The sequence below is a fragment of the Carettochelys insculpta genome, chromosome 14, assembly GCF_033958435.1.
Source record: "Carettochelys insculpta isolate YL-2023 chromosome 14, ASM3395843v1, whole genome shotgun sequence".
NCBI lineage: Eukaryota > Metazoa > Chordata > Testudines > Carettochelyidae > Carettochelys > Carettochelys insculpta.
The window spans coordinates 19,093,530-19,117,565 of NC_134150.1; the positions used below are offsets into that span (position 1 = coordinate 19,093,530).

The 24,036-nt window shown below is 43.1% G+C and overlaps 1 protein-coding gene across 1 annotated transcript in view; it reads left to right on the forward strand.

Annotated features, from left to right (window-relative positions):
• The window catches only part of ITFG1 (integrin alpha FG-GAP repeat containing 1), a 210,057-nt gene that overhangs the window by 121,515 nt on the left and 64,506 nt on the right, over positions 1-24,036 (forward strand). The window contains exon 11 of the mRNA XM_075009108.1: positions 19,111-19,261. Coding sequence (XP_074865209.1) covers positions 19,111-19,261 — 151 coding nt within the window. The remainder of the gene's footprint in view (positions 1-19,110; positions 19,262-24,036) is intronic.

Consider the following 24,036-nt stretch of genomic DNA (forward strand, 5'->3'; position numbering starts at 1 on the left):
GGAGGTCAGAGAGCTGGGCACCCAACCCCCTCACATTCCTACCAGAGCTGTTTGTTGTTTTCTCCTTTCCTTCTGTCACTGTCAGGGAGCATCAGGAAAGCACACAGCTTTCCTGCTTCCCCCTTCTCTTTTTCTCTGCCTGTCTGCTCAGGGGGTGTGGGCAGAGGAGTGAGTGACCCACCCTGTGCTTTCTTCTCACTCCCTGCGGGAAGAGGAGGAGCAAGGAGCAAGCAGCAATGGTAGGAACCCAGGGGAGGAGGAGGGCTAAAGCTCCCCACCATCTCTACAGGGTGCCCTTACCCTCACCATACCCTCCTACACACACCAGTCCCTTGCTCTGAGTTACCCTATTCCCCTGGGCCTGATGCATGTACCACTTCACACATCCCAAACCCTGAGCCTGAGCCCCTCCTTTCACCCTCTGCCCTGACTCTGGAGCTCCCCAACCCCTTACCCTGAGTCCCCCTCACACCCAAACCCCCAATCTCCACCCCACACTTACGTTTCTTACAGGTCTTGTCTTATTGGGTCCCCAACCCCTGCCCTGAGCACCCCACCCCAGAGGGGAGGGGTAATGCAACAGTAACCTGTAAGAGATGTAAGTTATTTTCACCTCTGAATGTCAGAGATATAAAGCAGCAGCTTGGCTTTAGCATTGTGCTGCAATGCCCTTGTTCAGGAGAGTGCAAGCAGCGCTCCACCAGATACATTGCAATACATCTCCTACAAGCAGAAACGCCTGGAGGCCTTCAAAGAATAGAAGTTATTTGTCAGTTCCTCTTCAAGAATAGCATCTGTGGACATATGCTACCTGTCCATCATCCCCCTCTGTCTCAGTGTTTTGTATGAACCTCAGGAATCCCTGGTTAGGGAAGAGAAACTGAGGCTACGTCTACACCACGAGATAAATTTGAATTTAAGGCAGTTAACTTGATATTACCACATGACTGTCTTCACTGTGAATACCATTAGCTCTATTTAGGGAGCACTAATATTGAGATTATAATATTGTCGGAACCTGCTTGGGTGTAGCATCAAGTTTGAGTTTAAAAGTTCCAATAAAGGCCAGTGTGGAGGCACCACATCTTAAAAACCAAATGTATAGCCTCCAGAGCTGTCCTGTATGTAACCCACAGTGTCCCTCAGCGCTCCGCTCTGGCCGCTGCTCTCCAGGTGCACAGGAGTTAGGTAACAGGAAGACCGTGAATTTCAAATCGGGACCAGGAAGCCTGTGGCTGTGGGCTTGTGTTTCTGTGGCAGCCTGCAAAGTGTCTGTCTTTCTTTGCTATCAGCAGTGTGAGCACAGCTACGGATTACAAATAGCCCCAGCAGAGAGTTTGTTGTTCTGTCTCTACCTCTGCCAGCTGAGTACTTGGTATTTTTTTCTGTGCTGCTTGGTGCCAGCCGCTGCCCCGACGCAGCACTTGGCAGCAAGGCTGTTGTGGGGTTGTGCTTGTATGAGAGAATGAGAAACTTCTTCTCAGCTGTTTACATTTGTGCACACCCCCCACCCCTCAGCACAGGTGCCACTCAGTCAGGGTCTTTCCCGCACTCTACCACAGCACGTGGCTAGCCCCAGCCCCCCAATAAAAGGATGTGCCTGCTGCTTGGTGCTGAGCATGCTGCCAGGCAACACCATGTCCTGGTCCTGGCTTGTGTGCAGTTAGGGCTCCAAGGGCCAGAAAGATATTGTGGGGCTTACAGCCTCCTGGGTGCACTACTTTAACTGGCCCCCAGTGAACCCACACACACATCCCCGCCCCAAGAAGGACCTGGGGGCTGGGTGCCACAGGGGGGAAGTCTCCCTTGGCAGCTATGAATTGCAGGGGCTTGCAGCCATGGGGGAGATGACTGCAACTACCCCCCCCCCCCCCGCTGAAACCCCTCACATCCCAACAAGGACCTGGTGGGGGCTACCTGCTGCTGGGGGGGAGGTCTCCCCAGAAGGCTGAGATTTTCAGGGCCTTTCTGCCAACAGGGGGGCTACTACCTCAACTGGCCCACCACTGAACCCCCACCACCTGCCCCAACAAGAACCCAGGGGGCTAGCTGCCACCGGGGTTGAGAAGTCTCCCCTGGTGGCTACGAATTGCAAGGCCTGACTGTTGCCCAGGGGGAACAGTTCAGGAGGCGCTCAAGCCACAGACCCCACACCCCGATGCCAAAAAAGATTTCCAAGGATGATGTCAACTCGCCATTCAACCTCCTAAATATCAAACCACACTACACTAGCAATGAAATTTGGCGAGTCCCATCCCCCATGATGGCAATTTCTGTATAGTGCAGAGGGAGGACAAAAATCTTATTTCCTAGCTTTGCCTATCCTCTTTCTTCTAACTTTGCCACCCCTTCACGCAGGGAAGAGTGGGCGGAGGGCCAGCTGAGAACAGCCTGTGCGCAGAAGCTGTACAGTGGACCGAGAAGCCAAATACCTTCCTCTCAGCAACTCTTTTTTTTTTTTTCCAAAAACTTTACTGTCAACTTTTTCTTCAAGATTTTCATTGTCCCTGTGTTATTTTCAGGGATTGGATGAAATCACAGGAGAGGTGGGACAGTCAGTGGAGGGCCAGTTGAGAAGAGACACGCCTGCTAATTTTTATAAAACCCTTGATAATTCAGTTACAACTTGAGTTTTAAAAAGCAATTCAGTTACGGAAGAAAGAGATTTCTGTTCATTTGGCACTCTTTGTTGGTGCTCTACTTTTCCTTCCTTCTGATTAGGAAAAATAAATGTTTGCTTACCATGAGAGGCGAATGAGGACAATGCAAAGTGGGAAGATGATGTCAAATACCAGTGAAAATACTCAGAATGCTATGGGGATGACGGAACTTTGGGATATGTTCCCACAATGCACTGCTGCAACAGTCCATGTTTGTCCCTTCAGTGAGCCATAAGTCGACTTTGTAAGGTGCATGTGAGGAGGTGAGGATAATCAAATTCAAATTTATAAAATCCAGCATTACAAAATCAATATTAATGCATTTGAATTTATCTTGTAGTGTAGACATAGCCTGAGATTGTTGGAAGTGCATCTCCTGACATACATTAGGGCAGTGTCACAGCACATGAAATCAGTTGTGCACTCCCCAAGCAAGAGTGTTTTAAATCAGTTCTGCAGCTTGACACCAGGACGCACAACCTCACACAAGTGAATGCAAAGAAGACACTCTGAGTTATTTGGTAAATAACTCATTCACTATTAAGATTAGTTTTCTGTAATACTCGTGTGACACAGTGATGCACATATTTTTAGTAAAATGCTAGATTCCCCTGAATAGTTCAGAGAAAAAGTATTTCAGATATCAGAAAGAATCCTGACCACCATTTATTGTTATGTGAATATCTTACTACTTGCCTAAATATAAATAACTTTTTATTCAAGTTTTCTGTATGAATTGGCGAAATCCTGCATATTTAACTTAACATATAAAATGCTTTTTTAATGGATGAAGGCCCTTAGCAACCAAAGTAATTTACATTTGCAATTTACTGAAGTCTGTTCTGTCTTCAGTCCATCCTGAGGCAAGTCTTTTTTCTTTGAAGTTGTTGCCCAGAAAAGAATTTTGCAGTCCAATAGCTTTCCCTGAAAAATGATTATTGAATCAGTCTGTAATACAGAATTTATAATTAAATGTCATAAAATCATTATTGCATACTAAGCATTTTACTTTGCACCTTCAATAGAAATTGAGAATAAATATATTAGTTATAAATGAACTATTCCTTGAAAAGTAGTTTATAAGATACTAGGTATTGTTTTAAATATAAAACTTCATTTTATTATTGTTTGTATATGCCTCCTTCATCCTTAGTTCTAAAGATTTATTTCACATCTAAAGAAATATAAATTGGTCTAATGAGTTTTCTGCAGTGCGAGTCAGGAGTGAATCATTGTATAGTGCCAACATTTCAGTATCGCAGCAGTGCACATAGAGGCCAAAGTCTACTTTAAAACAACTGCGAGTGAACAATCTTGCGTTCCCTATTGTAGCATTCTGTCACTTTGCCTCCTTTTGGGAGCCAAGTAATATCCCATGCCATCTGTCAAAGGGGCCTCAGCCCACAAATGTTTGTGTGGTGAAGTAGATGACATACTCTAACCAAGATTTAATATCAAGTTGCTGTTTTTTAAAGGCTCAGTTGTATAATATGGCAGAGCTGCTCACAGAATGGTCAAACACTCCATTATAATATAACGTACTGACAAATCTAATTTTGAAACAAATGGGAAACTCACAGGCTCCCACTTCTGTCTTGCCAATCAGTGATACTTTTCTGTTAACCCTGTTGTACCACCCAAGAAAGAAGCTGTTTTCTTTCAAATGTCACTTGGTCCCTGAAACAAAATCACACACTATGGAAGAGTTATTCAACTTAAGCTTTTTTTAAAATTCATATATTTATCCAATTTTGAACTGAAGACATGTTTCACTTCCCATAGTCCGGAAAAGATAAGCAATAAAGGAAGAACACCTGTGAATTAGACCCCAAAATAAATAAGACTTTGTAGCAGACAGTCAAGAGTAGAGCTTCTCCTTAAGAGGAAATGGTGATTTAAATTTAAAATCTTGCTTCATCTTGTGCCCATATTTCTCATAGCGTAATACTCAGGATCTAGCTCTGCATTAGGGCTTGATGATGCTCTACTCTCTCTTCTGCTCTCTCTTCACACAGGACTTTTAAGTAAAAAGACTAAGTGAAAACCTCTCGAAAACATTCTGTATGCCAGGCAGACCTTCTGCCTGTGAGCATTTTGTCTTCCAAAACTTAAATAAAATATTGAACAAATTTTTAATACATCTCAAACCTTTTGTGTAGGATAGTGGTGGTTTAATTGTTATCAAACCATTCTAGAGAGAAGGGCATATCATACCTGACATTGCATCTGTGTTGCTTCTAAACAAAAGACTGGTCCAGAATGCACAGCACAACGTGGATTGATTTTCCTCTTCATAGGATGTCACTCCGTAGATTATGAAGGTACCTGGTCTCAGTAAGCCATAGCAAATGCTAGATGGACATTAGCAGCTGAATGAGTTTCTAGGTGGAAGTGGTGGGTCACCTGGATACTGCTCATATAGTTTACAACTTCTTCCTTCAAGACAGAGTAAAAATATTACAGTATATTTAAGTTTGGGTGTTGTTGTCTCCAGACAAGTAAGTCCTTCTGTTACAGAACATTGCATAGCAACTGTTGTTAGAACCAAGGCATGCATCTGCTGTTGCTTTGAGTGTGAGGGGACAATAGCGTGTATCAAAAAAAAATTTTCGTGCAAGGAGACTCTAAGAAGTAGATATTTTGATGAAAGTGCAGCAATTGATTATTTTTAAAATATTTGATAGGAATTTAGTCACCCCATGAACTACTGAAAATATTTTAATTTGCTTCTTGCTAGCTTTAAAAAAACAAGACACCAGAGGAAGTGGGTCTGTCCCACGAAAGTTCACCTAATAAACTACTTTGCTAGTCTTTAAAGTGCTACTTGACTGCTTTTTGTTTTGAAGACACCAGAGGGAGGATTTGTTTCCTGCTCTCATGGGTCCATGCAGTTAGATCACTTTTTGGCCACCTATAATTTGTTTCAACAGACCTTTTTCTCAAGACACCTTTATAATTGTCTGTAAGAGTGTCAGTACCCCCCTCTGACAAGTGCCCCCTCTGGTTGGGTGTTTCAGAGATCTTTAAACCAGTCCAACCCTGGTAGGTTGCCATATTCCCAGGGCTTGCTCCCTGGACACACTATTTTCTTGTGGCCCTCCCCAGGCTCAGTCCACACAGTCCCCAAAGCCATCCAGGATCTTCTTCATTGCTCTCCTCAGGCCCTGCTAGCAAACTGTTTTGGGCTCAGTCCTGGCAGCAAGCTAGAAGCCTCTGACTTCTCTGGGTCCTGCTCTGACTTTGATGTCTTTTGTGCGGCGGTTCACTCAACCAGTAAGGCATGCCGTCCTTTCTGCTCCAGGTTCCAGCCGCAACTGCCTGCTGGTCTCTTCTGCAGACCCTTTTATACAGTTCCCTTGGTCCTGATTGGCTGCTTCCCCTGAAGTCACTTTAATTTGCTTGGAGAATCTCTCCCTCCCTACTTTCCCAGGATGAGTGCAGCGGAGTCCTCAGGCCTCTGCTCCATCAGTGGGCCACTTGTTGTGGCAAAACTTTGTCATTCATGGGGAAGGTGAATTAAACAGCTATGAATTTTTATTCCAGTTATAGTCATCATTTTTAAAAATCATGTGTCAGAAAACAAATAGGGAGATGAAAATCTGTGACATGTTTTGAATAAATGCTGCCGTCGGTATTTTTAGCCCCAACACTTTGGGGTTTTCAGACACAGATGGGTAGAGAAGTTGCTCTATAACTGTCATGGTTTTCTGGAAAACTGATGTGTATTTGCTGTGTGGTTATCATAAAGTTACTGTGTATCATTTTATACTGACTTAGTAAATAATTTTTCAGTCAAGTTTTGATTAGATCGTAAAGGTAACTATTGTAAATGTTTGAAGTGAAATGGAATAGCCGGGAAATGAGAATTTTCTTAAATTTCATTGTCCCAAAGGCAATTTGTACTGCAAATTGTGTTTGTCTGAATTTTTTTGATAGCCTACATTTTGTTTTTAAATGTAGGCTGCTTGTGTGGGTGAGCTCATGAGCTGTCACTTCCCCAAGGACATACCTGTGATCTCATTTGGACTCAATGATACTGGTTGTATTCAGTAAATGGTGCCCGCAGCCAGAAGCTGAAAATGAAAACTTGACTTCCTACCTTAATAACTGCAGTTGTGGTTCACAGATACTTGAGCGAATACATGCATGACTGAACTATGGTTATTGTTCTCAAAATAGCATAAATATGTCACCAGTGCAGTGAGGGATTTCAGCAAAATATCTGGTCACGTGGCCGACTCACTCACTTTTGCTATTAGGTAATGTTTACAAAGAAATTGAGGCATAATGCCAGTTTTGATATGCATTTCCAGTTGGATACAATATTTGCCTGGTCCATTCCAAAATTTAGAAGTGCAAATACATCAGATCAGCAGTTGTCACTGTTGATATTCAGCAATTTAATTTTTCTTGTCCAGGATGGAGTTCTCATTATTGCAGATTACTGGAGAAAAGGGGTATCCTAATCTGGATAGTAGTGGTGAAAATGCTTGCCCCAGAAACATCTTAAACCTAGATGATGTCCATGACAGAGGGTGGCTGGGATGGCAGAATTATACAGTCTGGCAAATATCAGTTATGGAGATGATATTGTGGATAAAACAAAAGACTGGAAGTTGAGAGAGCTGGATTCTGCTGCCAAATCTGCCACAGATTTTCTCTGTGAATTCAGTTATCAGTTTCCTCATTTGTCAGATATGCGTGTTACCTACTGCATAGGCTCAGATATATGAGGCATGTCCATTTTACGCAGTCTGATTGTCAGGGTTAAGTGTTTTAAAACTTTCTGATATTCTTATGTAAAAGTCACTATACTGTGGAAGTGCTCACCTTTCAGTTTGCCTAACCACATTATCAAGGACAGCAAGCTACAAAAGCAGTACACCTCAGTAAAGCTCTTCTGACTCCTCTTTAAAATGCATGCAAAGATATCTATGCATGTGCATACACACACAAGGTGTCTTCCAGATAGTCTAAATTCTCAGAAAAGACGATACTTTTGATATTGCCTCACATATTTATCATTTGCACATATCTGGTTCTGATGATCAGCTGGTTGCTTCAGAAGACAAACATTTGAAAGCACTGCTTTGCTTCAGGTAAAATCAAAGCTGATTTTAGTACATCAAGTTAAAATTCCAACATTCTGCATCCTCTGATCAACTGAGTCTTTGTAGGAGAAGTGCCTAAGATGTTTTTCTAAGGGTATGTCGTGTTAGGTGCAGTAACTGCTTTTGTAAGTGATGCACAGGTTGAATCTCTCTAGTCTGGAACAGTCTCGTCTGGCAATATCTGTAGTTCCGCATGATTTTAGTTAGCCAGATGACCAAGATTCCCATGATTCCATAAAGTTTGTTTACAGCCACCCAGTCCTGGCTGTCAGTGTACTATGCTGTTATTTAGCTGTAAATTACTCCTACATCTCTTCTAAGAGACCAATAAGCAGTGGAAGTGTTCGTAATGCTGCTAGAAAATATTGACCTTTGCGTCAACAAATTCTCTCATTCAGCACCAGTGAGGTCCTGTGGATGCTGGACTAAAGAGGTTCAACCTGTAGTTGTGTAAATAAAAAGACACCTATAATATATTATACAGAATCTTAATGTCCAGTGCATCTCTTTACCCTATTATTTCAGTGCCGCGGTGTATATATAATCTATTGGCATCTGTGTCAACTCACAGTAAGTTAATATGGCATTATTTGATGATGCCTTTCTCCACGTGAGAGGAGGAATGTTTTAATGTAGTGTCTATGGAACCAGTGAGAGATCATGAGCCTGTTGTTCCAGGTGCTGTACACAATCATAATAAAACAGGTGCATTCCCTGAAAGTTTTTAATCTGTACGGTAGGTTCGCCCTAGTTTTGCAACTTACCCTTTCTCAGTATGATCTGCCAGTTAGACCAACTGCTTTGTTTTAAGTTTATCCTAGCAGGATACTGCAGATCTTTGGATGAAGCTACATTAGAAGTATTAGTTCTTGACTTTTTAAATATTTAGTATTTTTTCTATACGTAGCGTAGACATCCATGTGCTACATTTGGAATGCCTTCCGTTTCTTGGTCGTGATTCAGCAAAGTCCAGCTTCATTATCCAGATGCCTAACTTTAAGAATGTCCTTAAGTGCTTGTCTAAATCAGGGCTTGTGGAACCACTTCTGAAAGAATAGTGATCTAAATGAGTTAAATTCGATACAGTTCACTGTATGTGGTTGCCACTACTTAAAAAGCTGGATGGTGTTAGTTTTTATGTGAATATTAAGTGATACCACCAAACTATTTCCAATACGTATCAGTAAACTTTGGTAGCCTCCCGTCCTCTGTTTTACTCCCAAGTGCTCAGTGTTTGCTTTCAATCTTGTACTGTTAGAGAGAGCTGCATTTCAGTGGTGCTCTAAAAAGCACTTAGGTCTGATATCAAATATGAAGTGCTACTTTACTTACACACGCACACGCGTGCGCGCACACACACAGTATATTCATTTGCTATGAGCAGTGGTAAATCAGAGTCCAGTAGATTTTAAAATACTGGATTATAGTTTGCTTTTCAAGAAGTGAGTAAACATTAATACTGACAAGGGGGAAAAGATTCTGCAAATACCTTGGGTGAAATTCTGACCTCATTGAAGTCAATGGCAAAAACCCCATCTATGTGTGGGATTAGAATTTCACCTCTGGTGTTAAAGATGATGCAGGAGTATATTAAGTTGTGTGTATGTTTCTTTAATTTAACATGCAGCTCAGAAGACATTTGTAATATATGGTATAGATATTTTGCTTGGAATATTTTGAAGGGAAGAGTCTCATTGATCAACTACTGTGATGGGATTAATTGCTACCCCCAAACAACCCCCATTCAATGGATAAATTGTGGGAGTTTCTGTTGTTTGAAAGTCAAACACCTTTTTTTATTGGTGAGTTTTCTTCTTGGACACATTCATCTTGAGTGTGTAAATCTGTGCTCCTTGGCTCTGTGTTTCAGTTGTGGTGTAAATCTAATTATTCTTTCAAATATAATGTGTGCTTCTTGATGCTTTAACTGTATCATCAGAATGCTCTTAAGAAAATAAAAGAAGGACAAAGTCACAAAACACTGTAATCAAAGACAACCCCCAAATCAAGGAAAACATTAACTGTACGAGCCAAGAGAAAGAAGTAGTGTTGCTATTATTTGTATTGGATATTAAGGTTGTCCTGCGACAAAATTAGTCCTTTTATTAATTCAGACCATATTTTCAGTGGTAACTGAAAATCTTAAGAAATTAGGTGACTTTTCAGGGAAACAAATTGTTCTGACTTTTAAGACAAAATTGTACACAGCTGCTTAATTAAAGATAATTTTAGAGTTGTCAACCTGTTTAAAATGCAGGAAGTGAAGAAAAAAGATTCAGGAAGGCAATAAAAGCTAGAATGCAGATGGGGTCTGTGCTTCAAACAAAACCAATTTAAAAGCAGGATGAAATAACCAAACCAGTAATTATTCTTTAAGTATTGTCTTTTAAGCTCTAACTTCTATATGTGCCTACATACTCCGCATCTTTACCAAAGCTTTCTTGAAAGCATTGATCGTTTGAGCTGCTCATATGCTTTCTCATGATAGCAAATGTTCAAACAGAGTAGGTATTCTAAGAAGCCATGGGCCTGCCACTCTGATCCTTTTGTTGGCTGTATTTTTTTCTTGTGTAAATTATTTTATTGTTCTGCCTTAGTAAGATGTACTCTGTGCTACTCACAACCAGAAATGTTGATAGTGAACCTTTAAAATATGATCATGAGGATTTGAAGACAGTACTCAGAATATATAAACTTGAGTGAATATCCCTTAGTCTGATAATGGGCGATCTAACTGTTTTATACTTGCTTAGAAGTTGGAAAACTCATTTCCAGATCATATAAACAAGTTAATTAACATAATATTTAGTCGTTTTTTAAGAGTCAACTTTCAAAAGCAATGTGACATATAAAATATTATGGTGTGAGATGTTCAAACCTGGAAGGCAAAAGGATACAAAGAGTTCTCTGTTAATGTCCCAAAATGTCCCATCACTCTTATAGATGTCTAAATATTTCACTTTCAGGCCTCTGATTTCATATGGAAAGTCAGTTTATATATTCAAGGATAATAGAATATGTAGAAATGTGCCCAATTAGTAAGTACTAATCATAGAACTGAGTGAACTGGGACATGATTCATAAATGTTAGTAGCCGAGTTAATAGATTTGAGTTGTTTATAGAGGTGGCAGGAGCTTTGCAGGTGATGTTCATGGTTTCAAGAAATCAATTTATCTCCTGAGTTATACGATAAACCCGTTCTGATGATTGGTTTTAGAATGCAAGGATCTTTGGTTTTCCTAGCGTACAGGAGAAGGGCTAGTGTTATACACGGTTTGATGTGCATCACAAAAAATCATCCTTAACATGCAGCTAAGCCTCACTTTTGCTTACTGCTCCTTGATGCAGACTAGATTTTTGAACTGAAAAACCAAGATTGTGACCTGCTGGCTTGCTGGGCTCAGAGGAAGTTTTGTTTGGTGGCGATAATGTATCCAACTCTGGAGGAGGGGAGAAAAGAAAAGCAAGGGGGTTCTTTTCTATCCCATTACTCTGTTGTGCAATGCCTTCCTTCTTCCCTTGTCCTCTAGCATCCTTTCTCCACATATCTCCTCTCAGCAATGTGCTCTGCCACAATCTGTTGTTCACATCTGCTGCAAAGCTGGTGAGGAAAAATAAGGCTGCTTGTGTATATCTGATCAGTAGCCACCCACTTGTAATGGTGGTTTGTGTGTGTTGCCTGTAATACTCTTGTGTATATGTGTTTGAACACTCACCGTCTCCCATCTTTTTCTTTGATTTTTCTTTTGCATAAAGCATCTGAAGAAAAGTAGATGAAAACACAACTCAAAGTTTATTTTCAATACACAGTTTAAAATAATACAAACACAATATAATCACTTAAAGTTTTTTGAATGGAAAATTGGCTTTCATATTCAACTTTTTTTCCCCCTCAGACATAGATAGATATTTTAGATTTCACTTTGACATTTTCAGGATGCTTCCTGAGCTTTGTAGTAACTATAGAATTTACAATAATATCTACAAGCTTTGGATGGTTTAAAAATATTTCAAAATAGAAGAATGGAAGTGACCTACATTTCATTACCATGTATTACTGGTAATTCCCATTCATCTCCTATATATAATTTTCACATGCAGCATCACAAATGTCAGATATTAATATTGGTTGAATCATATAAAAGATCTTTGCGGACTTGAATCCATCAAACTGTGTGGCACATGCTGACCTAGGCATTAAAATTGGAGATGCGGACACTGACTGACAGGCTCTGAGGAGAGATCATAGGAACTTAGGGAGCAGGGTGGGGTTCTGTCAGACTTGGCAGGAAAAAAAAAGGCTTGAGAAGAGCACAGATTTATCTGAGACAGCACCAATGTGAAATTAAGGCATGAGAAATATAATACTAGGAAAAATGCAGCTTATTTACCAGTACACATAAGAATCACAGAAACAGTGTCCTAATACTTTCAAATGGAATAACCTTTCATAAAATGTTTTTCTGCGGGCCCAGAAGCGCTGTCACATTTTACTTTTAGCCAAGTTATTAATTCATGGTGTTAGACAGATTTAAACAAATGCAGCATTGGTTCATAGGACACATGGAATTCACATAGACTATAAGAATTAAATTTTAAAACTCCACTTGAAATAAAACAAAAATGGAAACCTTGGCATGGATCAAGCTATGTAAGTATTTCCCTCCAACTTCAGTACTGCTTCTGCAGGTCTAATTTCAGTGATTTGATTATTATGATTAAGTGATAAGAGCTTTTTGTAAACTTTTGACTTGAGTCTGGCCTAGAGTCCTGGAAGACCTCTCTTAATTGTTATGGTATTGTAACTTAGGCTACAGCTAAACTACAGGGTTTTGTCAACAAAACCCACGGAGCATCCAGATTGCAAAGTGCGTTCTGTTGACAGTAAGTCAACAGAAGGCAGCGCTTTTGTCTACAGCTGTACCCTGCTTGCTGCCATGTGGAAGAACACCTCCCTCGATAGAGATATGTCAACAAAACACGGGTCTGGACGTTCCAGGGGGCCTTCTGTAAACAGAAAAGGCCTCTGGGACACCGCACAGGTGCCCCAGCGGACATCCTGTCCACAGCAATCAGCACTCTATGGTTCCTGCCTCTGGCCATTCTTAAAGCTGCAGGGAGCCCAGGGAGCCCCATGCAGAAAGCTGAGAGTGTGTGAGCAGCAGAGCAACACACGTGCGGCATGCTACAATGGCAGAGGCCTCTTGAGACCCACCTCCCTGGGCCCTCAGGGGACCAGACTGAGTGGTCCCAGGACCCACCCTGTGGCTCCAAGAGACAGGCCCCCTTCTGGAGTTGGTCTGAGGTCCACGCCCTTTTGGACCTTTGTGAGGAGGAGGAGACCTTGCAGGACCCAAGGCCAAGTGGCAGAATGCACCAATCTACACTAGGATGGCCACTGCCCTGGCCAGATGTGGCCACTCCTCCTGCAGCATGGAGCACATCTGGGTCAATGTGAGGGAGCTGAGGCAGGGCTACGTCTGGGCCTGGAATGCTGTCAAATGTTGTGGGGTAGGACCTGCCACCTGCCCCTATTACTGGGAGCTTACACAGCCTCCAGGGGATTGGAGGGACACATCCCCACCATCCAGAAGCATAGATAGGGTGCTGGAGGGCTCCCCCCAGTGCAGCAGCAGCAGCAGCCCCCTGCAGGAGGAGGAGGCAGCCTAGTCACAACCCACACTGGAGCCGGACTCAGAGGGCAGCAGTCTCATCCTCATCCTGGACCTGGTCCCCAGCACCCAGGCCATGTCCCAGGCGTCTTCGGAGCTGGGTGAGGGTCGCTCTGGTGAGTATCCTGCATGTCACCCCATGCCATGGCGGGGGGCAGGGAGCACCAAGTATATGGGCATCCCTGCAGGTGGGAGGCAGTACCCACTCCCATGGACAGTGCCACGAGCCACAGGAGAGTGTGTGGGCCCCGGGGAGGGTGAGGCTGCTCCCAGCTTACCCACCACACATAAGGGGACCCCTTTGTGGCCAGACACCCCTCTTGGTCACTTGCCCATCGCCTCGGTTGGGTGCAGTGGTCAGCATAGTCCCAGAGGTACTGTGGAGTCCCCATGTGGCAGGGCCTACTCTGCAGGCCACATATGGCTCTGCTCCCGGGACATTCCTGTTCTTTGCCCCATGGGGTGTTGGTCGGTGTTGCTGGTGGGGGGTCACAGACTCAGGGGCTGCATTGCCTGGTAGACTCACTATCTCTCCTCCTTGTCTTCCTTACAGCTGGACATGCACTGACAGAGGGCCAAGCCACCCCCATCAGATCATTCCAGCCCCATATCGCCACCAGACCAAGCCCACAGCCACTGGAGCCATTGGCGAGTGTATGAGAACCTCCATCAGGATCACAGTCCTGCCCTGTGGGCCATGCAGGACACAACTGAGTGGTGACTCAGGGATGATATGGAGTGGTGATCGTAGGTCTGGGACCAGTTCATGTCTCGCTTTGATGCTGTCAAGAGCATCTGGCGGGACATGATGGCCCAGCTGTCCACAGTCGCTGCCCCCCACCCCTGCCACAAAGTTCCTGCTGTCCCTCCTGCAGAGCATCCTAGAACCCTTCTCGCTCCAAGGGGCAATAGCCATGGCCACCTCCCCAGGTTTCCACTGTTCCCCCTGCCCACCCGCACCCCACTACAACCCCTCCCTTCCTGTACCTTACCCTGGTCCCAGACCCAGCCCAACCCTGATGGGGGCTCCAAACCCACGGCGGGTGGAGATCCTGAAGTTGAAGCCGCTTGGGGTCTTGCTCCCCTTTGGGTTTGTGGGCCCCGAACCCCCTGTCCTATGCTCCCCTCCCCCCACTGTGAATAGTTATACGCGTCTTACCTGTAACTGGTTTGGAGCGGCATGGTTTTTGTTTTGTGCAAGTATTTATTTTGTTGAGTAAAAGTCGCTTAAGTGTTTACCTCACACCTGTCCATGGTTATTGTGCAGGGGCCAGGGAGGGGCGAAGGAAGGTGTCATGGTGGGTATGGGCTAGGGCTGTAGGCCCAAGACCCCTGCTGGAGGTGCCCTAGGGAGGGTTGCTGGGGGCCATGGGAGAAGCTTTCCCTGAAGGCCTCGCGAATCCACAGCCCATCCTGACGGGCCTGGCAGATGGTAGCTGTGCCCGGCTGCACATAAGCATGCCCCTTGTGGCCAGTGGCTACATCCCATTCTGGGAGGAAGCCCTGCCCCTTCCTCTCCACGATGTTGTCAGGGCACAACATGCTACCACAACTTGGTGGACACTGTGCTCTCTCTCACATCCAAGTGGATTAGCAGGCACCTGAAGTATGCCTTGAGGAGTCTGAAGGCATTCTCAGCCTCCTCCCCACCTGGTTGAGGCGAGCATTGGTCAGTTCCCAGCTGGGGTCCAGCTGGCTGGCGGAGAGTCTCATCAGCCACGCACAAGGGGGTAGGCCATGTCCCCCATGATGCAGAGTGGGATCTGAACATCCCCGACTACCAGCTTATGGTGGGGGACAAATGTACCTGCCTCCAGCCTTAGGCACAGACCAGACTTGCAGAACACATGGGCATCATATGCCTGGCCCTCCCGACCAACATAAATGTCCATGAACTGTCCCTGGTGGTTGACCAGGGCCTGCAGCACCACTGTGGTTTATGTACTTGGCTACGCTATGCTTTGGGGCACGTAATGGGATATGGGTCTGATCAATGGCCCTGAGGCAGTTTAGGAACCCCAGAGTGGTGAATCTGGCCACAACTTCATCAACGTCTCAGAGATGGATGGCCCTCCTCAGCAAGATCATGTTGGTGGCTGTCATGACCTGCAGAGGAAGGCAACTGAACGCACACATCAGGGACTGAGGGAGGGAGTTCCTGGGCCTTGGGAGGGTCCCCAGAATGCTCCAACCCACTCCCCCTGAGCTCTCCAGGAGTCCCCCAAGAGGCTGCCCCCCTAGCAGCAGGTCTGTGCAAGAGTGGGACAGCACAGCCAACTCCACCCCTCACCCCCCCGAAACCCCACTTCCGGAGGATCCCCCCTTGGCTGGACACTGTGTCCCCCCACCCCCACTTACAGGGACTGTAGCCTAAGAGTGTGTTACCTCTGTGAGGAGGGCCCCATGCTGAACTGATTGCCTGCCGAGTGGTAGCTGTCGGGGTGGCGAGCTTCCAGAGGGTGATTGTGACCTGCTTCTCCACAGGGATGGTGGGCCACAGCCATGTGTCCTGTCTCCGTGGGGCTAGGGTGAGCCAGGCACAGAGCTCCAAGAGGGTGGCCTTTGGCATTCAGAAGCTCTGGAGCCACTGCTGGTTGTCCCACTGCCCCATGACCAATGGCACCAATCAGAACTGGTGTGGTGCCTCCAGAACCTCCTGTGCACTGGGAGGGGCAGGTACAGGTGTGAACATCCTGCAGCCAGAGCGAGGTCTTTGCAGGTGATCTCAGACTTGCCCTTCATGAGAAAGAGGAGGACAGGTGTCAGGAAGTTGAGCAACTGTTGCAACATCTCTGTGTGAGGCCACCACAAGCCCAGAGGCAGCTACAGCAGCCTGGTTCCCTGGAACCAGCTGTGTTGCGCACTAAATCCTGCGCTAGCTGTGCTGTCCCTTGGGGCGGTATGCACACCCACAGCAGAGCAAGGAAGCAGGTTTTGGGGGGTGGCCTCTTTAAGGGCACATCTCACTGGAGCTCCTCGAAGGAACTGGCGACCTGCAGCCCTGTCCACTGTGGTTCTCTGTAGCCATTTTGCTGATAGAGCAGCTGAACAGTCTGGCTGCTCTCTGCTGACAGAGTGGATCGCTCTTCCGAGCCACTTTTGGGTCTGGATGTGATCTGTCAACAGAAGTTTTGTTGCAAGATACTGTCTGACACACACTGCCGACAAATCTCTGTAATCTAGACATAGTGGAATTATAAGGGGTCTGCAGAATTTTATTCATCTGAGAGCAGGCCAATTTACAAGAATAGCCTTCTGACATGGAGTAATAAAGACAAAACTGATTATGTGCATCTAACATCCTTTGAAAAATTGGTTCAAAGCAGGTTTTTGAAGTTCTCTGTAAAACAGTGGCATAGAAATAAGATGTTTTGACATCATCAGGAATGGCTTTGGTTCACTTTTTGTCTAAGTGCATAAGAAGTGAAAAACGAATAGCCTTAAGATTTTTATTTCTGAAATAAGAGCATGTTGTTTCATCTCTGGCCACATCCTATTGATTTTGAATATAGTCTTTTTGACATTGGCAGCACGAATATATTTAAATAAACTCATTTTGTTGGTCCCAAGTGTTTCTTTAAACGCAAAACTTCTGTACTTGAAGAGATTTAATTTGGAGTGTGTTGCTCTCTGTTTTTCTGTTTAATATACATGTATGCATGTGTCTTCTCCCTTTTAAGTAGGTTTGTATTTAAATTCTTGGAGTTTCTCCTATTCAAATTATAATAAATAGGTAAAAGGATTTAAAACCAGTTAATATATAAAAGTTAATCTCTTCCGTTTTGCTTTAATTTATTTGAGCTGTTTTGTGCTCTGTCTTCAGAGATTCTAATGTTCAAAATTTATTTTAGTAGTCTGTATGCATCTTTAAATTTTATTTGCTACAATTCAACCTTCTAATTAGAAGTTTTCTCTTGGCTGTAATAAAATTAATGGCAAGCAGTTATTTTCAACATAGCTTTTCATGCAACATACCCAAAAGTGTGGAAAATGGCTATTAAACTGTAAACATAAAACCTAACAAATTATATTCCAAGGATACTTTCTTTGTTCAGATGCAGTGACTTAAGCATTTGCATTAGTGTTTTATTTTCATTTCATTGTACGTACATATTTTTAGAACTTAGTCATGAACAACAGTCTAAGAACAGTGACTGCCATAGTTTACACCTAGGAAATTGAACACCGTCAATAAGTAGATGAAAATACAAAACACTATATGTTTAAGGACCTTCTCTTCATCATGTTTTCTATGTGGTAGAAAATAATATATTTGCAATATCCTGTATGATCTACTGCATCACTGTTACTTGAAAACACATTTAGGCTAAATCTCTCCCACGGCAACTTTGAAATGTGCAACCCCCTATTTTTTACTAATAATTTTCCTAGGGTTTTTTTTCTCAGTGTAATTTCCATTATTGAGTATTCATACTGTGAGTTTTTGATATATTCTTTTGTCCTGAGACCATACTTCTTGCATTCAGATAACCTAGGAAGGAAAATGTAGGATAAAGTAGTAAATAAGTTTATTGGTGTTTCCAGCATGTATAGGGTAAATAGTCTTGAATACATGATGCAGTTCACATCTGAAAAACCATCTGTCTTAAACATTTGTATCTAATATTTTACATTAAATGGCAGACTATTATGTTGGAAACTAAACTTGGAGGAAGTGTCAGTAAAATTTGTTACAAAGTAACAAACATTTATTTATGAATCAGTATATCCCAAGACAATGAAAAAGATAAATCAAAATAAGTTATGCTTGAGGTGTACCCTCATATCATCTATTAGCTTTGCCTGACAAGGTGCTAATATAATACATAAAGAAATTATAATGTGCTATGGTTTTATGAAAATGAGCTATGGTATTAGGTTTAAACTCTACAATGTCAGAAAAGTTGCTGAGGTGATAAAACGGTGATGATTCGTGATAGATATAAATACAAAAATATTCTTGTGACAATGTTTTTAAGAACAAAATTGCACCACTGATTTATTGAAGTTATAGTTTTAAAACACTCATGAAAAAATGTATTAATTAGGAAATCAGTGCACTCTTAAATTTAAACAAAAATGTCCTGAATGTTAAGAGAGTCATTGTATTCAGAAAGTCATTGATATATTGATGTAAGGGTAGAGGCTCATTTTTTCATTTATGTATTATTTCAGTTACATTTTTATTAAAGGACATACTTTAAGTTGAGCTGGACATTACTGATCATTACAGGGTTTTGTTTATTAACTGGCTTGAAAAATATCAATAATTTCCGTTCCTGGGCCAGGCTTCTTCTCTTTCCCTTTAATCCTTAAATCACATTAGTACAAATGACTTCTGCTCTAGGGATAAAATGAAACAAATTGTCTTTTAGGGGGTTGGTTAGTAAAATAATTCCCACTGATTGTGTCATCTTTTTGTCTACTTTAATTCACCGGGTTAGACAAGAGTTGCATGATTATTGTGATTTTGGCTATTACGTACAGTATTTGTTATATGTAAAAGTAAAGTATCCACCAGTTGTTAGCTTTTTTATTATACTCACTCTTCAAGAGGTATGAAGTTATAGATATTTAAGTATCAGAGATTACTGATAAAATATGATATACAAACTCTTTCTTTATATGGGATTAACTCTTGAATGTCTTTTTTTTTCATTTTACAGCAATCAGCAGGCATTTTTATTAGAGAATGTCCCATGCAACAATGCAAGCTGCAGAAGTATACATCGTATGTTTAAAGTCTATTGGGAGCTGTACGATCTAAATCAAATCAAAGATGCTGTGGTCGCAACCTTCTTTGACATTTATGAAGATGTGAGTTCAGCATACTTTACTGTGTTCCTGCTTTTTATTGCTGTCTCCCCACTTCTATTTGAGCTTTTATTCTAAATTACCACTTAGTATTTGACTAGAAAAATCTCAGAATCTAAGGAAAGCTAATGAGTTAATTAAAACAAGTCCTTTAAAACTGAAGAGTAAGCATTAGAAATTTATGAAAAAAATGCATGTTTGATACAACTACCTTGATCAGATTTATGTTGATAATTTTTGTGTACTCTTCTTACAGTTATATTAAAAAAGGAGTTAGCTGCCTTTTGATATTAGGATCAATAGATTAAAAAAAGGCTACTTATTCTATGACCATTTAACCATAATACCCAAAGAGTTACAACTTTGTTGATTAAAAAATAATGTATTGATACCTTAAGAGAGTTTTGCAACTAATATTAAATCTTAGAGCATGTAAACCAGGGGTGGGCAATAATTTTTAATGCTGGGCCACTCCATATATTTCACAAGTGGTCAAGGGCTGCACTCCTCTGTGTTTGTGGAGGAGGTGAAGGGGCTAGAAAGGAGTAGTAACCTGGAGCACAGGTGTCTAGGAGGGGGTTCAGATGGTCTCAGTTGTGACCTGGCAGGGGCGGAGGATGGCAGTGGTGGAGTGCCACGTGTAGGCTCTGGCCAGGAGGCACTTACTCTGGACAGTTTTTGGACAGGAGCCCGGTGGGACCCACAGGCAAAGTGACCAGCTGCTGGGACCATGTGTGTTTCTACTCCATGCACTTCTTGTGGAGGGGAATTTCACACGCTCCATGTGGCAGCAAACAAGGCCCAGGCGGCTCCCATGGTCCAGTTTCCCACCAGTGAAAGCTGTGAAATTGTTCTGCAGGTGGGGACAACATGTGGAGGCCCCTTGCTCCCCAGGTGCATGGCCCCGAGACTCACATGGCCCTAGCAACTGGCTGCTTTGAGCAGCATGCAGGGTTGTGGCAAGCAGGGAGCCTACCGGAGGGTCCATGGGACTTTGGTGGCCCAGAGGATCGTGATGGGCAAGATGTGAATGTTTAGCTGTCCATATTCTGTCCACCCCGATGTAAAATCATTGCAGGATTGCACCCCACAAACAAGTACCAGAATTACTCTAAGCAAGTCCCAATGACTGTTGGCTTAAGTCTTCTGTGTGCATTTCACTCATGTCTTGCAGGGACTTTTTCCTTCCCAGGACCATTACCTTGGACCAGCTCACAATACAGTGACCTGAACCATCTCATTAAATGACCCCTACATAAAATATACAGTGTAGCAAAGCTTTTAGGCAGTTCAGGCTTGTCTAAGAGGCTCACTGTGCGTAATGTTGCCTGCTGACTAAAGTCATGCAAAATTAGACAAGCGATCCACACACTTGACAAAAAGTTAAGTCAAACCTGAAACTTGAATTCAGTTTTGCCAACCTCAGAAGTAGCAGCCTGAGCACAATTTCAGATACATGGGAGGCATGTTTGGTTTTGATTGAAAATCATTGAAAATCCAGCCATTTCACTTAGCAATTTTGGTATTAAACTCGTAGTTAAAAAAAAACTGATTTTTTTAAAAGTTATGTCCCTAATTACTTGGGGAGTAGCCAGTCAGGTGCATCACTGGCCATTTATATATGATTTGCATATGCAGTGAAAGTACACATTTTTGTGCTTTATGAAAACTCATTTTAGAAAATCGAGGTTTCTGAGATAAACATCACCATCTGCCCTAAACAAGATAATGTTTAATTTACCTTTATTTGGTGGCTAGAGTAGTAAGATGGAGTAAAACATTTGTCCCATGTGGCTCTGTTAGGTTTGCCCACACTGTGGCTCAGAATGCAGAGCTCTGTGCCAGATACTCTCTCCAGGGAGTAGGCAGAGCATAGATCTCTCTTCCACCTCCATCTGCTTGTCAGCAGGGCAGTAAGTTTCAGGGCTGCAATAAGTTACTTCCCCCTTTCCCTACCCATATGCCCCCAGATGAAGGTTGTTCACAGGGGACATCTAAGTAACTGTAAAATTTCTTACCTGGTTTTCTCCTGGGGAGATGCACCTTACATAGGGCTGAGCCTGGGAGGCAGTCTAGCTCTTAAAAAACAAAACTGGTTTCAGTCAGAGATACTTGTGTGTAAATCATTTTCTGTAACTGATTTAAAAAAATCAGGTGACATTTTCATTCTTATTGTACCTAAAATTAGACTACTTCAGAACTGACGTATGAGTCTTAAATTCATGCTTTCAAAGGACATAATTTTTAATTGAAATTTTTCTGAAAAACCTACATTCATAAATAAGTCTTGACAATTTCTAAGTAAGTCCACATAATTGTTTGCAGGGCATTTTATCTCTGCCAGACAGTTCTCTCTGATTCCCAACTGTTACTCTTTGATGTGTCCCAAACATAGACTAAAATGGTTTTTGCATGTTTCCTTTTTAAATAACTCACTTGGGGCTATTTAGTTAATTTAATATGTACAAAAATGGGGGAAAAATAACAAAAACATTATGCAGGAAAATCATGGAAGAAAACCAAAGCAAAAGCTCAGAGGAGTTAATTTTGCTACCTTTGAAAATCATTTTCTCAGAACTATTGGGATCTCTGCTAATTTGGCTTCCGTGTAGTCACTGAGCCAATACACTGAATCGTTCAGACAAGATATGCTACTTTTGAATTATTCTAATTTACAGTTTCACTCCTTAGAGATCTTTGAGCTGAAGGCAAGTGTCAGCTGTTGGTAATTCACTCACCAGGCTCTCAAATCAAAAGTAAAACTGAGCTCTGCAGGGATGATATAGGGTTTGAGCAGTTTCATGAGTATCTGACTTAATACAAGTAAAGCACCACCCATGCTTTGATAGTTGCCTAGGTAATAAACCAATTAAATTAATTCCCATTCACAATGTTCCTTTTATTTTTTCATGAATTTTTTATGTCCTTGTAAAGATAGGTTAAGAAAATCATTACTAGAATGATAACTTCTTAAGGCTGCTGTGCTTTACAAGATAAACTGATGCACTGATAGCTGACATATCCAAAAATATCCACAATTCCTGGAATAACTACAGTATCAGTTGGCACATGTGGAAACAAGAATGTCAGTATTATAACTATATACAGTAAACTCTTTGATATCCAGCGTCCACAGGACCAGGAGGTTGCCGGATAATCGAATATTCTGGATCAGAGAGCGTTCAGTACTCATGCTGGATGGGAGTGCAGAGGAGCCTGCCATTCGCATTCACGTGCAGCACAGAAGGATGCAGGGCAGCTCTGAGTGGTATCCTCTCTCCTGCCCCCATCTCTTTGCCTCACCCACCCCCCACCCCAGGGGCACTGCTGTACACAAGCCACAACTCCAGCCCCCTGTACTTTTCTTTCTGGCTCTCTGCTCTGTTGTAGGATGGCCATGGGCACCAGCAGGAGGAGGCAGATTTGCAGCTGCCATATCCCAACCCTGGGCTCTGCAAAGCCCTTCAGGGTGGAGCCCCACAGCAGGGAGGAAACGGGGTGGCACCACGGGGGGAGCTGCAGCTGGCTCTGGAGTGCCCCCCCCAGCTGCCAGCTTTCTCCTTTAAGAGCAGGCAACTCCCTGCAGAGCCAGCACTGGCAGCAAGCAGGTGTTAGGTTCAGAGGAGAGAGGTAGTACCTGTTATCTGTTTAAATTGTTAACTAACTACATGATTAATGGGGATCGATTAAGCATATATTTTTAACAGCAGTGAAGGGTCCTGTGGCACCTTATAGACTAACAGAAAAGTTTTCAGCATGAGCTTTCGTGAGCACAGACTCACTTCATCAGATGCTGGTCTTGGAAATCTGCAGGGCCAGGTATAAATAAGCCAGAGCAAGGGTGGGGATAACAAGGTTAGCTCAGTCAGCAAGGGTGAGGCTTACTACCAACAGTTGATCTGGAGGTGTGAACATCAAGGGAGGGGAAGCTGCTTTTGTGTTTAGCCAGCCATTCACAGTCTTTATTTAAGCCAGAGCTGAGGGTGTCAAATTTGCAGCTGAATTGTAACTCAGAAATTTCTCTTTGGAGTCTGGTCCTGAAATTTCTTTGCTGTAGGATAGCTACTTTTAAGTCTGCTACTGTGTGGCCTGGGAGATTGAAGTGCTCTCCTACGGGTTTTTGTATATTGCCATTTCTGATATCTGATTTGTGTGCATTTATTCTTTTACGTAGAGACTGTCCAGTTTGTCCGATGTGTATAGCAGAGGGGCATTGCTGGCACACGATGGCATAAATTATATTGGTAGATGTGCAGCTGAATGAACCCACGATGGTGTGGCTGATCTGGTTAGGTCCTGCAATGGTGTTGCTGGTGTAGATATGTGGGCAGAGCTGGCAACGAGGTTTGTTGCATGGATGGGTCCCTGAGTTAGAGTGACTGTGGTCTGGTGTATAGTTGCTGGTTAGGATTTGCTTCAGGTTGTCAGGTTGTCTGCGGGCAAGGACTGGTCTGCCTCCCAAGGCCTGTGAAAGTGGGGGATCATTGTCCAGGATGGGTTATCCCCACCCTTGCTCTGGCTTATTTATACCTGGCCCTGCAGATTTCCAAGACCAGCATCTGATGAAGTGGGTCTGTGCTCACGAATGCTCATGCTCAAAACTTTTCTGTTAGTCTGTAAGGTGCCACAGGACCCTTCGTTGCTGTTACAGATCCAGACTAACACGGCTACCCCTCTGATACATGTATTTTTCTTGCGGGAACAGGATGCCAAGACCTATGAGGTGTGTCAGTTGCCATCTAAACGTCCCTCAAGGAGAGCCACTTTCACCTAAACCA